General features: G+C 42.0%; 2 protein-coding genes across 6 annotated transcripts; one reads left to right on the top strand and one right to left on the bottom strand.

Moving 5' to 3' along the window:
- Positions 1-88: 88 nt before the first annotated feature.
- Positions 89-13940, bottom strand: METTL9 (methyltransferase 9, His-X-His N1(pi)-histidine). Of its 5 annotated transcripts, none has more exons than XM_015877048.3 (5): positions 13652-13940; positions 11034-11224; positions 8589-8798; positions 7388-7572; positions 89-816 (listed from the first exon to the last, which is right to left on the bottom strand). In XM_015877048.3, exons 1-5 carry the CDS (start codon positions 13823-13825, stop codon positions 611-613), a joined length of 966 nt encoding a protein of 321 aa, XP_015732534.2. In that variant the 5' UTR covers positions 13826-13940; the 3' UTR covers positions 89-610. The 5 variants fall into 5 exon arrangements, with proteins under 5 accessions (XP_015732534.2, XP_085370313.1, XP_085370316.1 ...); XM_085514187.1 differs by having other exon boundaries at positions 89-813; XM_085514190.1 differs by lacking the exon at positions 13652-13940 and adding an exon at positions 13397-13532 and having other exon boundaries at positions 89-813.
- On the top strand, positions 1562-5381 carry IGSF6 (immunoglobulin superfamily member 6). The gene is made up of 6 exons (XM_015877053.3): positions 1562-1702; positions 2513-2866; positions 3481-3578; positions 4308-4364; positions 4645-4728; positions 4951-5381. The coding sequence occupies exons 1-6, from the start codon at positions 1636-1638 to the stop codon at positions 4987-4989; spliced, it is 699 nt and encodes a 232-aa protein (XP_015732539.2). The 5' UTR covers positions 1562-1635; the 3' UTR covers positions 4990-5381.
- Positions 13941-14423: the final 483 nt, after the last annotated feature.

The following is a 14423-nucleotide window of genomic DNA, read 5'->3' as shown; positions in this document are numbered from 1 at the left end:
GAGAGCGCAATTCTCAACACAAAGAGCTGCTGCTGTGAACAAGCATGACCATGGTTACAAAAATGAACACAGAAGTTAATGCAAAAAGTCATCTCAAAAAAGTTTATTAGCATGAATAAAAACGTGAAGAATGACAGTAAGAGAAAAAGCAACTTAGCATGGAAGAATATCCGTTTAAACAGTTTATAATCAGCAAGGTTTGAAATAAGTGGATAACTATTGCAAGATTTCAAGTGATTTCTTGTACAACAATTTGCGTTGTATCAGATTCCTCACTAGGACTATTGCTTCTGTTTGGATCTGAGCCCTGTTGCAGGTAAGAATTAAAAAAATATCCCCTGTTACTGCTGGACAGCAGAATGCATTGTTGGTTTAGGAGCTGATAGAAAAAGAAATTCTCATCCAAAGAGTCCATTTAAAAATTAAAACCAAAACCTTCCTAATCACACTACAAAGAAATACATTAGTATTTTGGCCATTAAAATTCTTACAAGGTATTTATTTAGCATGGCAATCCCACAAATTCCCTCCCTTCACGTAACCGCAAATCAAATCCCTCTTTCAGAGGCTGCTTCTTGGCTTTGATTCTGGAGATTTACTTCATGTACGCTTACACCGGCTTCAGGACAAAGACAGCATCATCTAGTACATAGTAGTCATTATACATATCACCTTCACATAGGTATGGCAGTCTGGTGAAAGCCTCTATGGCAAAACCAGCTTTACCGAATACTTCTGGCAGGCTATTAACCTGTTCTTCCCAAGTGTGTCCTTTGATTTCCAAAACTTCTGAGGGCTTTTCCCACTTGCCACCTACTGGGAAAAGAAAACAAGTTTTGTTTCAATTATAAAGCAAACTTAATTGTGTGTTGTATTTTCTTTCAGAAATTACACTACACAGACTGTACACCACTACACTCAAACAGAAGGTTGACAAGCCATTTGCAGAGCTGCTGATAGATCAATTCAAGGCTTTTTCAGAAGAAGCTCCTTTTTAAGGTGATTTCATGTTACATTCTTAGCAAGCAGCTCCAAAACAAGCTGAAAAGGACCCTCCATCACTGAGACTGCTGTTCAGCAGACGTGGACAGGCAGACACTTTAACAACGATCTTATCCAGCACTGTATTTTTTTCTTTATGCCTACAGTTTGGCCAAAAAATTTCCATCAGATATTTACACACATAGAGATAACAAGCTGAAAAATCATGATTTGCTGACAAGTTTTCAGTGGTAGAATATATTACTAGTTAGATAAGGGATGGCAACAGAACCTGTTATGGCAGTGGACACTTACAAGCTGATGTAATGAAGATAATGTATGGCCACATAAAATAAAGAAACTGAATACATGTATTACACTAGAAAATACATTATTTGCTATATAAAATGAATAAATCTGAAGTACTACAGGCACAACTCTCAGTTCAAAGTTAAGAAGAGATCTCTCACTTTCAAGGTAACAAGGAAACATTTCTGGTATGTGCTGTACATTTAACATGTTTGCTAAACGCAGCAGTAAAACCCCTTCTAAACAGGAAGTTCTAAATCTCGTGATTCAGAGTGTTCTGCAACTCCAAATATTTCCTAAGTTCCTCTTCCTTTGAGCAGAATACTTTCCAGAACGATACAAGAAATGGCACCTGTCAACAAATCGAACAAAGCGCTAGTGCTGGCACTTGATTGGATTCTGTACAGTGTTGGTAAGACTTCTTTTTTATAAGCTTCTTCTACTTCCTCACGTAACAGAATAAACAGGGTTAAAAATGTTGTGGTTATGATTGGCAATGTAGCTGGAACCATAGTAAAAGGCTTTGCTTAGAGCTGAGTTCTTCTGTCTTCATGCAGCTTCCAAAACAAAGGACACTTTACAAATGTTTTTTCTTCCAAAAGTCTGAAATGCTTCCAAAAATCTGTGATGAGCAAACTACTATTTTCATTTTCACTGCCTAAGCTCAATTCCATTTGTTAAATAATTAAGCAATGTGAATAAAATGAGATAATCCAAAAGTATTTAAATAATGTTTCAAGTGTTTATTGAACTTTAAAACAAAAGTAAATCTGCCAGACCAGTCATATTAAGCCTAACATTTCATTTCCTTAATTAGAATTCTCCCCGATTAATCTTCCTGTTTTCTCCACACATATTCTTAAATGTCAGAACTAACAAGCAATATTGTTATCCTTAGAAGCCCAGAATCAATATATGCAACAAAGTGGAAGAATGCCTAGGAATTATTAAGAATTCTTCTCAATGCTACAAAATTGCTACGTTTTAAATGTCTCAGTTTCTGACATTTCTGCTGCCTCCATCATCTCACTGCACTCCCAGACCTGGGAGAAAAGAGAGAAGCCCTTGGTGAAACACATCACTGAGTATCTCTGTGTATGTCACCCACCATCTACCCATCTTAAAAATTCTAACTCTGAAACAGGATTTTCTATATTTCCTCCCAACTCTCTGCATGAACCATAAGCAGCTCTTTTTGTTTTAAATGGTGCTTTCTCAACAGGTGCTACAGGTAGCTGCCATGTCACTGTAACACAGCCCAGGTTTCAGGAAGCTGAACACTCTGCTCACACTGCGCTCCTACCGTGTGCTTTCTCAGCCCATGGATGCTTCCCAGCTCAGCCTCAAGTCCTGTGGTTTCGCTTTTTTACTGACAGACACGAGGATCTGTGTACTCCTGACTGCACGAATCGGCAGAAGTTCCAAGTACATTCATCATCAGAAAATAACCATTTCCTTCAAATCAACAACCTGACCGTAAACGACAGTGCTCTTTATTTCTGTGGGATAGCATTTGCAAATTCAGGCTCACCCCATTCCAAGCAAACAGGAGATGGAACAGTACTGACAAAAAGAGGTCAGTTCGTTTTCCATTCCTAATGAGGCACGGTCCTCTTACTCCAAAACTTGGGTGGCTACTAGGAAGGATGTAGCAAGAAGCAGAGAAACTTCCATTTACTGAAATTACATCCAACAGAGAACAGGGTTTCAGAACTGGGGATTCACAGTGCCAGCTTGAGCCTAAAGTTTCAGTCCTACACCTCTGCAGTGTCTGCCATCTAGTTAAAAGATGATGGGACTTCACTGATTACACCTCAATGTTACATGGCTAAAATAGAAGAAAACTAGCAGGATTATTATTTCCCCCTCTATCCTTCCTTCTCCAGCCTAGTTCTATTTCTAAAAGAAGGCCTAAATGCTTTGATTACAATGTCCTTAAATTAGAGCAGAATACTGGGTTTTATTCTCAATCTGTCCCCTAAGGAAGTGTTTATAATCAGGAATAACAAGTCTCCATTCCCCTTGTAGGTAATCTCACTAAGAAACTGAGATTGGAGATGAACTTTAAAAAAATTACACTGATGTGTATTAAGTTTTTTAATTCTGCAGAGGAAGGGGGGCTGATATGCAGAGTTTTAAGGAAATTACATGACTCAGTTGTTACTCTAACACTCACTTCTAACTAAGCAGAGAGGCATGACACTGAAGAATTCAACTCCATGATCATCATCTCAACGTTACTGCTTCTATACAGCATTACAGTATTCACAATCCTCATAGGCCACAAGGTAGGCTCAAACTGATTTTGTTATTTAACTTTAAGCAGTCCGAGCACCTCCATAAGGAGAATTAATTCCCAGGTTCCATAACATCTATAGTTAAGTTCTAGCAACGCAGTTGGTTAAATGAAGCTCATATGTTGCATGCATCTGTCTGCAATAGCAATCACATTTCCTTTTTTCTAAATATAAGGCTAAAATTATAGAGTGTATTAATCAGCAGGTTGAAGACTGCATTAATGCACACTCAAAAAGTAGAGCTTGAAATTACCACCACAAGTCATTAACTCTCTGGATTGGCTTCTATTAGAAGTAAAATAATTTAAATTCAATGCCAAAATATTTGTGAGCTGAAAGGTTAGTAAACTGACTTTACTTGCATAAAGAAATCGTGTTCATCCACTGTATGAACACAGACATTAGAAAAACTGGTGCATATAACAGCAGGACATGCAAATATGGACTTTACATGGAGGAAACAAATCAATCATGCCTTATTAACCAAGAGAAAACCTGCTGTCTTAATTTTGACAACCAGGCCGTGCTTTGGGCACGTTCTGTTGCACTCGAAGTAAAAATATTTACATCATTTAATACCGGAAAACAAAAAAGGCCCCGTATGTTTGAAAACCCTTCATTTTTTCAGTGGTACATAAGCAAATCTATTTAGTTTATTCTGCTGTTTTGTTGCTAAATCATCCCTTGTTTTAATCATTTTTTTCTTCCCTCTCCTTCCAGTTAAAACAAAAGCTGCTAAATAGAAGTGGGAATGAAGGGCAGAGAACAGAGAACTGTGTACGTCATCACCGTCTGCTTTATCTATACTTTAGAGAGTAATAAAAAGCCCTACTTGCTATTTAAATATCTATTAAAGAAGGTACATACGTTAAGAGATGTAGTATTCATCTAATTTAAACCCTTTGAGCTGCCAAATTATAAGTTCCTGGAGCGTTATTTAGTAACTTCCCCAAAGACACACACGGGGAAAACAATTACAACTATAAAAACGTAGCAAAAGATGCTTCTTCCAACCTCAGCTGTAGCACCAACGTAACATGTTTTAAATCATTTACAGAAAATCAGTAGCGGACGAAAAATTTTTCGAGCAATAGCCCAAGAACTTCAAAAGCAGCAGCACGCTCAGCACTGCCACCAGCCCGTAAGTGTCTGTTCTTCTCATGTAGATAAACACATACATAAACTTTTGTACATTTTATATGTATATATACATACGGCCAGATAGGTAGATTGATAAATGGGGAGGGAAGAAGTTTGCTGGAACAGTAAAGGGGTGGAATTTACCTCAAAAAGGAAGTTCTGCATTTTAAAAAAGCCAAAAATATCTGCAGCAGCAAATAAACACTTGTACATTTTTCCATAGGATCATTTGGAGGATGACACCGTTTATCAGAACAGATGAGGATGTGCTGCATCTCCAGTTTGTTCAATATGTTTGATGCAACCAAAGGGGCTGATGAAGAATTTAAGCTTTTTCACAGACTTATTTTCCTTTAAAAACCAAGAAGAAAACTGAACAGGGCAGTTCTTCAGGAGTGTTTTCTGAACAGATCATCAAAACCAGTGTTACGTCTGTTACACATCACTGCCAATTCCACAAGAACAAGAACAGTGGGAGAAGACTTCATCTTTTAGAAGAGAACTGCTAATGCTTCATTAAAACTTCCCCTTTCAATTTATGTGTAATTTTATGTATTTTAACATGAATTTCAATGCATTTCTTTTATGTGAACTGTGCATTTTTGTGAGATGTACGTTAATCAACTGCAACAAAATAAACTCATTACGCAGTGATATTTAGTTTTCAGTCATATTAGTGTGATAGTTATAGTGGATACACAGATGAAAAATTACCACGTTAGACTAGTCACACAAGGGCAAGTTTTTTTATGATACCGAATGATTCATACAGCTTACTCAACAAATTCATATATAAGCAGGAAGTGCATTACTTGTTCTACATGTTGAAAACAAAACTTCTGTGAAAAGCTTAATTTATGATTAAGCAACTTTGGACTCTAGGTGTCACTGTAATTCCAGAAACAGAAACGTTACCTCCCACTCCACCTCGCTTTGTTCTCTGAACAAGCTTCACACTGACACTTCCTGCAACTGCTGTCAAACAAGTGCAGTAATCCAGATGTTTCATATCTCCTACTCTGAAACCTGATCCTTACCTGACTCACCCCTGCTCCATTTGTTCCCCACTTAAGAAATCTCCCTAAGCAAGTTCAATCTTTTAAATTAGCTGATACAAGGAGCAATCCAAGCTCCATACAGTTTTTCTTCTTATCATGAAGCCTGTGTGGACGTGTGACATTTAAGGCTTCATCTTGTAGAACAACTGAATGCAAACAGTGAAATTTCAAATCTTTCATATGTGATGAACACAGAATGGCACTTCACTGTTTCTTTAGACTATAGCTGAATAAATCATAAGTGGGAAAGCTTCAGTGGAATGCCAATAACTTGTGCATTTAGTAACTTGCATTGTCCAGAAAAATTTATATAGGCCCATATTCACAACAATGGTAAACAGACATTTACTCATTTACTTATGTGTTTTGAAGTTTCAGTAGATATTTATCACTTCTGTCTGTTCCAGTTGCTAAAGGCACACTAAAGTTAATCTGTCACACGTTGCAGGTCAGACAGCCACAAAACATCATCACTGCACTGGCTGAGACTTATGACTAATCAACTACACGTTGCCAGAATAAACCAAAGTTTGACTTCGGTTTACAGGCTGTCTTAGCTGTTCTTACTTGTTCAAAGTTGAAATCCATTCTAAGATCAGCAACCACAGAACAGGTTTCTACTTCTTCAGGGTTTCCAAATTTAACATCCTGTTCTATTCCCAGTTTGCTGCAGGCAATTAATGATGGATTATAAACTGACTTGAAGTATTTTTTTCTTCCTTAATTCACCAGCCTTCTGGTGAGTGAGGAAGTTACATGTGGTCTAGCATCGTTACCCAACATGTAGAAGAGTAGGTCCTAGGCACAGTAGTGATTGCAAAACACAGTGACATTTTGAAGGCACACAAATAACACAAACATACAAATCACTCCTCAGTTTCTGCTTCTAACGTACTCATGGATGTCTAGTGAGACAATGCTGTTATTTGGAATATAAGATAATTTTAAATTGTTCAGGAATATGATTTAGCAGAGGGTTGTTAGGGTAGTATGGTTAGGTTGTGGTTGGACTCGATGATCTTTAAGGTCTTTCCCAACCTGAGCAATTCTATGATTCTATGATTCTAAACAGAAGAAGTGAAACAGTCCTACACTGTAGGAACATAGCTGCAACCAAACATACTTGAAAATACCATACAAATGCATAAGTGAAACTCATTTAAGACACACTATAGTTTAGAACTACATGCTCAAATACTATACTTTAAACAGCTCTTCAAATTATGTTCTTTTTAGACTTTTTTTTTTCCTTTGCCTGTCTCAATCCCCCTCCTTCCCCAGTGTATAATGGCATATAGAAAAACAGTTTTCCCATGTTGCTCCACACAGCTCAAATGTGGCAACCTGCAGAACAGGATATGTGACTTCAATATCTGAGCTTTTTGTTGGTGCCAACAATGTATGCTGGGGAATTAAGAACACGGCTCTTACCTCATGTGTCCTATTTACCTATCATTTCATACTTCTCAACAAGCACACTACAAATTAGTTATAACTAAGTCAAATAAGAACATGTCAATTATTTTAAAAACATTTAATTCAGAATAGGGCCACATACAAAAGTTTTTAGTTGCCTAAATAGCTACTGATCCATGTACTTACCATTTTCCACGTACGGGTGAAATGGCAGAACTAATGCTAGAATGACTCTGCCTCTAGTTGGCTCCAGTACACTTCTAATATCTTTTAATACAGTCAGTGGCTGATCACAACGATCCAGCAAATTCAAACAGCTGATAACATCATACTGAAATCCTGTGTTCTGCCATTCATTTATACCAAGCACCCTACGGAGAGAAAAAGAGCCAAGTTCAGAGGGAATCACTGAGGATAAAAATTTCCAATTGATGTGCTGATAGCACAGAAAGATCAGCCAACCAGGCAGTGAGGAAAGGCAGACACTGTCCTTCTAGTCCTATGGAAAACTACTCAACAATAGGAATGGCTATATATTCAGCCACACCTTCATACTGCCATATAAACACCAGGGTATTATTAAAGTCTGATGCCCTAAATTAAAACTGAACATACTTCTCAAAAGTAACAACAAAGCTGAAATGTGATTAATAGTTCGCAACATTTAAACCACCCTGACCTACCAGTGTGCAAACCCAGTTGCTATTAATTTTCCTCTTATGGACAGGGAAGAAGAAATCAACAGTTCCTTCATTCTTTGTGTTGAAGTCTAGGGATACAGTACCCCAGACACTAAGCAATATTCAACAAGACAAGATCTGCTGCCTACAAGAACTTCCAGCTGTTGTGATTAGAGCACAAAGTTCTGAAAGTGATTAAGTTTTTGTTCAAAGTACTGTTAATCTTAATAGCAAGAGCTAAGTATAATAAAAGATTCTTTACAAAGCAGTCTACAATCATAACTTTCTGAGTGATTAGGTGGAGATACCTGAATAATCTGTGTCTATAACCAAGATTCAATTTGTTTGCTCTGCAGCCCCAGCAGCTCCTCTTGCAATTTTGGACTGTTCATTCATCAGCATCCAAATTTTGTCTCCCTAATTGCCTTCTTTAAAGAAATTTACACAAACTACGAAAAAAGAGACTTCAAAACAGTTGTTGCCAATTTTGTCTTAACTGGTAATGGGGAACATTTGCATAACAAAAGCCCTGCTAACAAGGAACATCAGATGTGTTTGCTATATTGTTTTTGTACAGTTCAATCCTTTCCATAAAGATCAAACAACATAAAAATAAGCTGAAAATACTGGACATTTATAAAACATTATAAAGATTGTTTTGCTGTAATATCTGGTATAAACAATGTAGGGAGCATTCAGAACAATACCTGTATTTTTTCTTCTGAAGCTGCCATATCATAGTTTCAGACAATTCAGTGGCATAGATTTCTTCAAAGTGAGGACTCATGACTTTAGTAACTTCTCCATCTCCAGCTCCTAAATCGAGCAGTCTGTGGGATTTCCATTCTGGATTTATTTTAAGCAGTCTTCGAAATTGTTCTGGGGAAAACACAAACATTGAGCCCCTTCCCAGCAGCCTGAAAGGTGAAGATGAGAAACATTCAATTTCAAACAAGCTTGAACAGGAAGGACAACAAAGTAATTTAAAATGTGCTTTGGCAGCAATCAGTCACACAATATAGATAAGGTCACTACTCAGATAAATTTACAAATCCACTTCAACTTGCCTTCTACTTGTCAGAGACCACACAAACACATGGCTACATGCAGTTTTAGTGGCTAAGACTTCAGGAGGGATTTGATCAGGAAAGGAGCTTTTGGGCTGCAAAGCAAGAAAATGATCACACACAAAAAAAGCAGGGAGGGGAGAGATAAAGACTAAGCCCTATTTGTCATGTTTGCAGATCTGAATCTCTCCCACCTACCTAAAAAGGAGAAAGAAGACAGAGCAAAGGAAACAGCAGAATGGCTGCAGACAGAAATACACACAGAGAATAAGGAATAGGATTTGGAACTAGGAGGGACGGCAGGGAAAAGATTTAAAGAAAGCATGGGGATAGCACTGCTGGAGAGGCAAAAGAAAAGACTTCTTAATTGTGTGATACAATGACTTTTGCTGCTATCTGCAGACCCTGCATTTAACACGAAGAGCTGTCAAACAGAAAATAGGTAAGTCATTAAGGTATTGGGTAGAGGTGACATTTGGATTCTTTATGTATCACATCAATGGCACACACACCCAGAACTGACTGAAGGCTACACAGTGACAGATTTCTGCTGCCACTGCAGAATTCAGAAGATGAAAGAGTTAGGAGAACAAGCAGAGGAAGAAAGAATGGGTCAACGGCAGACTAAAGGTAGTAAAAAATATGTACTGTTTAAACTCATGTTGGATAGCAGGTTAAATTTTAGAAAGAATATGAGCAGAAATCTTATGATCAAGAGGAAAAAAGGTAAACAGATAAAAAGGATGAAAGAATAAAAAATCTGAAAAATAAGAGTTCTAGATACACTATTAAAAACAAACACCACCAACGTAAGGATAGGCTGTACAGGTATGTAGAAGAAACTACAGAAGGATATTAAATATATTTTAAAAACAAACAGAATACAACCAATTTATGCAGAGCCCCTTTGCAGCACACTCATGTCAGTCTACACTGTCTAACTGGCTCCTGGCTATTAAGCATAACAGCACTATGAGGAGGTACTCAAAGCACTGGAGAGCCTTTGAAAAAAAAGAAAGGAAAAAAGAAAGAGAAAGGAATATGAGAAGACCAAAGGAACCTTTATGTAAGCCTACAAGCACTAAAAACACCACAGGGAAGCTCAGAGACACCTGGTTAGAAAATAGAGAAAGATTATTTTCCAAACCTTAGTAGCTACTGTCCTCAAATCAGACTGTACGGAAATATGGACAGATGTGGGGATGGTGGAGAAATGGGGAAATGCAACAAAATGCATTCTTGATAGAGTCAAAAGTGTGAAGTTGTTACAGATGTCAGAGCAAAAGAGAAGTGAGTAGAAACTCTGACTTTTTGGGGTGACACGCGAAAGCAGCCACGAACAGCAGCTTCTTCTACAGCCAACCACAGGAGAGACCAACGTGATGTGACCAGGAGAGCGATGGTTTATGAAATCCTCTATTCCCACCTCACTGACGTTTCATCAGTCAAATGTGCCACACCAGAAGCTACCTGTTCAGCTATAGCTAATACACAAACCATGATGAAATTAAGTTTTAATGGATAAGAGGAAGGACAGAATCCCATTCCACTTAAGTGTTACAAGACTTCACTCAGTAACTTCTGCATCGTTCAGAAATCTGCCTCATTTTGCATCAGCTATGCCCATAAGGCTCAGATAAAATGCAGATCTAACTGGACACAGCCATCTCCAATGAGCACAATCACAATGGGAAACACTACAGAAATGGCAGCAGATAAAGGGCAAGGAAGAAGAAAAAAAAACAAACAGAGAGGAGTACATCATCTAGCACAAAGAAAATACTCTCTTATTTGAGAGGATAATCAGGAGGAAATTAAGTAATGATTACAAAATACAATTAGAGCCCTATGCCTCTCTCCTGACTAATTGCTAACATTCCCTCTGCCTTGCTTATACTGGAACTGGTGTTGTTTAATTAATTGGGTTTAGGGGAAGAGCACAGTAGGGCCTTGCAGAAGTTAGTTTGCCAAAGGGGAAAGCACAGAACCTTAAGAAAAGCTGATATGTCAAGAAGCAGGGCTCAACACCTATAAAACCTACATCCAAAACGTATGTAGTTTACCTAAGATTGACTTTTCACTTACCCATTGATAGATGTTCTAGACATAAAAAGGCTAAAAATTGAGGACACAAAAGAGTGATAGAGCTGGATAAACAGCCAGCCTGATTTTTCAATGCTGTTGTTTAAGAAGATCTGCGTTCCTTGGTCAAGGTAACTCTGGACAAAAACAGGCTGAAGGGATTCAGACAACTGTTCTGTGTTGCAGACATACCACTGCAGAAAGAGACAAAGGATCGTTAAAAAGTTCAGCAATATAAAAATAGAACTGTTAAAAAGAAATTGAACACAGAGAGCTATTATCAGTTTCTGTAAATACAAAAATTGAGCTTTCCCTCAAGGCTTTTAAACAGGCTTCAGGATTAATTAACTCAGATACGAGCTGTAATCAAGTGCGGACAGACAACTCACTATAAATAACACTTACAATTTTATCTTAATCACTACTTTGTACTTTAAAGAATTTTGTCCAACAACTGTTCCAGAAAGCTATCACAATGCTACGGGACAGCAGCACAGGGGTGGAACAGCATGAAGGGGGACTATGCTGCTTTCTGACTCTGCTCTCAACTTGTCACTGTGTGTCCCTGAAAAGATACAGGAAGCGCATATGCAATATTTTCTCCAGTTAGAGAGAGAGCCTCCAGCAGAGGAGCAAACATCCTCCAGCTGAAGTCTGAACACTCCATGTACTGTGGCTAAGCTGCTGGCAGAACCAAACCCTCAGCAATACTTCCAAGCACACGAGATCTTCTCCTCTCAAACCCACATTTAATGAAACACCGCACTGTATTGCAGAGCCCTCAGGACCAATAACTGCCAGTTCGGGTCCCTTCTCACTGCAGCACAGTGGTACCTGAATGAACCTGCACAGACCAGTGATGCCCAGAAGGATCCTTAGCAGACAGTGAGCAAGCACTCAAAGCAGAGCAGCCAGCACACTTTGCCCATCCATCTGCTGATGGCAGGAGTGGACAGGCCCATAGAGCAGAGGAGCAGGCTGCGATGTGTGTCAGCTCCAGCAGTTGCTGTGAGGCACAGAGCGGCTCCTCACATTGCCATGTTCAATGGAAAAGGAAATACATCCCAGTACCAAAGCTGTGGGAAACACACACTTTGATTCCTAAGAGGTATGAACACCCACATGCAGTAACTGAGCTCATATACCCTATAATAATGCTAGTGAGTATTAGAAGTGATACTAAACTGTAGGGGAAAAAAAATGACAAAAATCCACCCAAAATTCAAATAAGTGGTGAAAAACAGCTTAATTCTGCAATAATCCCTCAAAACAGAACTTGCTTTTGTATTCCTCCATGTCCAATTCCTGACCAGCCCTTTTCATGCCACTAGTTTCGTAACAGAAAGCGCATCAATCTGGTAGAGCACAACTGTAGAAAAACTATATACAGCCCATCAAAGAAATCTGAAGAGGAGTTTTAAGGTGCATTGAAATCCAAACCCAGTAAGTGGGAGCTGCTGACAACCGACCTGTGAATGACACCGCTGCCTTCACAGCACGTATTCTTGATCTACTCGTCTTTCTAGTACGGTTTTTAACAGGAAACACTTGCAAGTTTCCTTTGTCCAGAAGAAGGGAAGGTTCTTTTTGTAACCTCGGTTTCTGTCATCCTACCATCCACTGAACGACCCGAACGCAGGCTGAGCTCCTGCCCAGTACCAGGCTCACTTGGCAGCAGGGCTCTGGGTGTCGCTGCCCACTCAGAGCACAAAAACCCTCCAGTAACAGCCAAGCCCGAAGAACGACGATGTACGTGCTCTTCCTTTGTACAGCAATCCTCAAGTACTTGTATCGTATCTTCCTTAGATAAAGCAGCACCTTCCTTCAGCTCTGCACGAGTCACCTCCCGTCTGAACTCCTGACAGATCTTCAGCGGCATTTCAGCGAACTGTCCCTCAGAGCTGATGGCACCTGACAGCCCAGACTGACAACCTGACTACCCCAGAGCCGCCGAACGGCTCCGACGTCCCCGCAGTGCCCCTGGCCGTGCCCGTGCTGCCCAGACACAGCGCTGCCCTTTCCCTGCAGTTCTATCGCCCCGCAAACTCGGCTCCACTTCGGCTCCCGCCGCCCCTCCAAGGCCTCAGCGCGCTTTGTAGCGAGCTGTTGGCAGCCTCACGTGTGTTCTTCCGGACGCACCGGCACCGACACGGCGCCGTGACACCGCGAACCCACCGTGCACCCAGCGCATCCACCGCGGCGCAAACACTTCGCTCAGGCGGCGTTTCCCAGCGGGACGAGCAGCCCGGCGGCTCACACAGCGCATAACCCAGCCCGGCTCACACAGCGCGGCTCCCCCAGCCCGGCTCCAGCCCCGGTTCGCCGGCCCGGCTCCCCTCAGCCGTCCTTCCCCTCCCTCCTCTCACCCGGGGCGCACACGTCAACTTTCTCGCCGTGAGGACGCGTTTCGCCGCCGCTCTTTGTCTCGCCCAGGCGGGCGCTGCCCGGCCCCGGGTCCCCTCAGCCGGCACAGGGCCGCCCCCCCCGCCCCACTACCTCGGGACTCCCGGCCCCCACCTCCCGCGGCGCTGCCCCGCTGCCCCCAGGCCCGGCGGACGCGAGGAGGGGGCGGGCAGGGCAGGGCAGGGCAGGGCAGGGCGAGCGGGGGCCGCTGTCCGTACCTGGTGGGTCTCCCCGGCGCTCGGCGCGGTCGGGCCGTGGCTGCCCATCATATTCGCGTAGAGGGACCTGGATAAAGGGCTCCGCAGGTACCTGGCGGGACCAGCCCACATCCTCCTCCTCAGCTCCCACAGCAGCACGGTGTAGCAGCCCAGCCAGCACAGCCACAGTCTCATCGGGGGACGGGGCTCGGAGTCACCCCCTCCAGCAGCCGCCGTCTCCCCTCTCCATGGCAGCGGCGCCCCAGCAGGGCCCGCACGTCCAGCTCGGGGCGGAACGCGGCGTCAAGGCGGCGGGACCCGGCCGGACCGATTCGATGCGACACGCCGGGACTGGCGCGCGCCCGCTCCGCGCTTCCTGTCGCCAATCGCGGGATGGCGGGGCGGTGCTGCCCACACAGATCACACTGATCACACAGCTCACACACAGCCCTCACAGCTCTCACTGCTCACACACTGCTCACACAGCTCACACACAGCGCTCACAGCTCACACACAGCTCACACACAGCCCTCACAGCACACACAGCTCACACTGATCACACAGCTCACACACAGCTCACACTGCTCACACACAGCGCTCACAGCTCACACACAGCTCACACACAGCTCACACAGCTCACACACAGCTCACACAGCTCACACACAGCTCACACACAGCTCACAGCTCTGACACAGCTCTCTCACTGCTCACACAGCTCACACAGCCCTCACCGCTCTCACAGCGCCCAATGGCGGTGTCCGACCCGCCGCTCGCCCCGCCCCGCCAGCCGCGT

The sequence above is a fragment of the Coturnix japonica genome, chromosome 13 (genome assembly GCF_054131305.1).
Source record: "Coturnix japonica strain WE chromosome 13, WE-NBRP24, whole genome shotgun sequence".
Classification (NCBI taxonomy): Eukaryota; Metazoa; Chordata; class Aves; order Galliformes; family Phasianidae; genus Coturnix; species Coturnix japonica.
The sequence above is the reverse complement of the archived record's forward strand: the minus strand, read 5'-3'. Positions and strand labels throughout refer to the sequence as shown.

Excerpts from the sequence above, each read along its gene's own strand:
- METTL9 (XM_015877048.3), bottom strand. The coding sequence starts at position 13,825 with ATGAGACTGTGGCTGTGCTGGCTGGGCTGCTACACCGTGCTGCTGTGG. Across the intron at positions 8,799-11,033 it reads TCTAGAACATCTATCAATGG|GCTGCTGGGAAGGGGCTCAA; the intron begins GTAAGTGAAAAG and ends TTCACCTTTCAG. Across the intron at positions 817-7,387 it reads TCACCCGTACGTGGAAAATG|TAGGTGGCAAGTGGGAAAAG; the intron begins GTAAGTACATGG and ends TTCTTTTCCCAG.
- IGSF6 (XM_015877053.3), top strand. The coding sequence starts at position 1,636 with ATGGCACCTGTCAACAAATCGAACAAAGCGCTAGTGCTGGCACTTGAT. Across the intron at positions 2,867-3,480 it reads AACAGTACTGACAAAAAGAG|AGAGGCATGACACTGAAGAA; the intron begins GTCAGTTCGTTT and ends CTAACTAAGCAG. Across the intron at positions 3,579-4,307 it reads CAATCCTCATAGGCCACAAG|TTAAAACAAAAGCTGCTAAA; the intron begins GTAGGCTCAAAC and ends CTCTCCTTCCAG.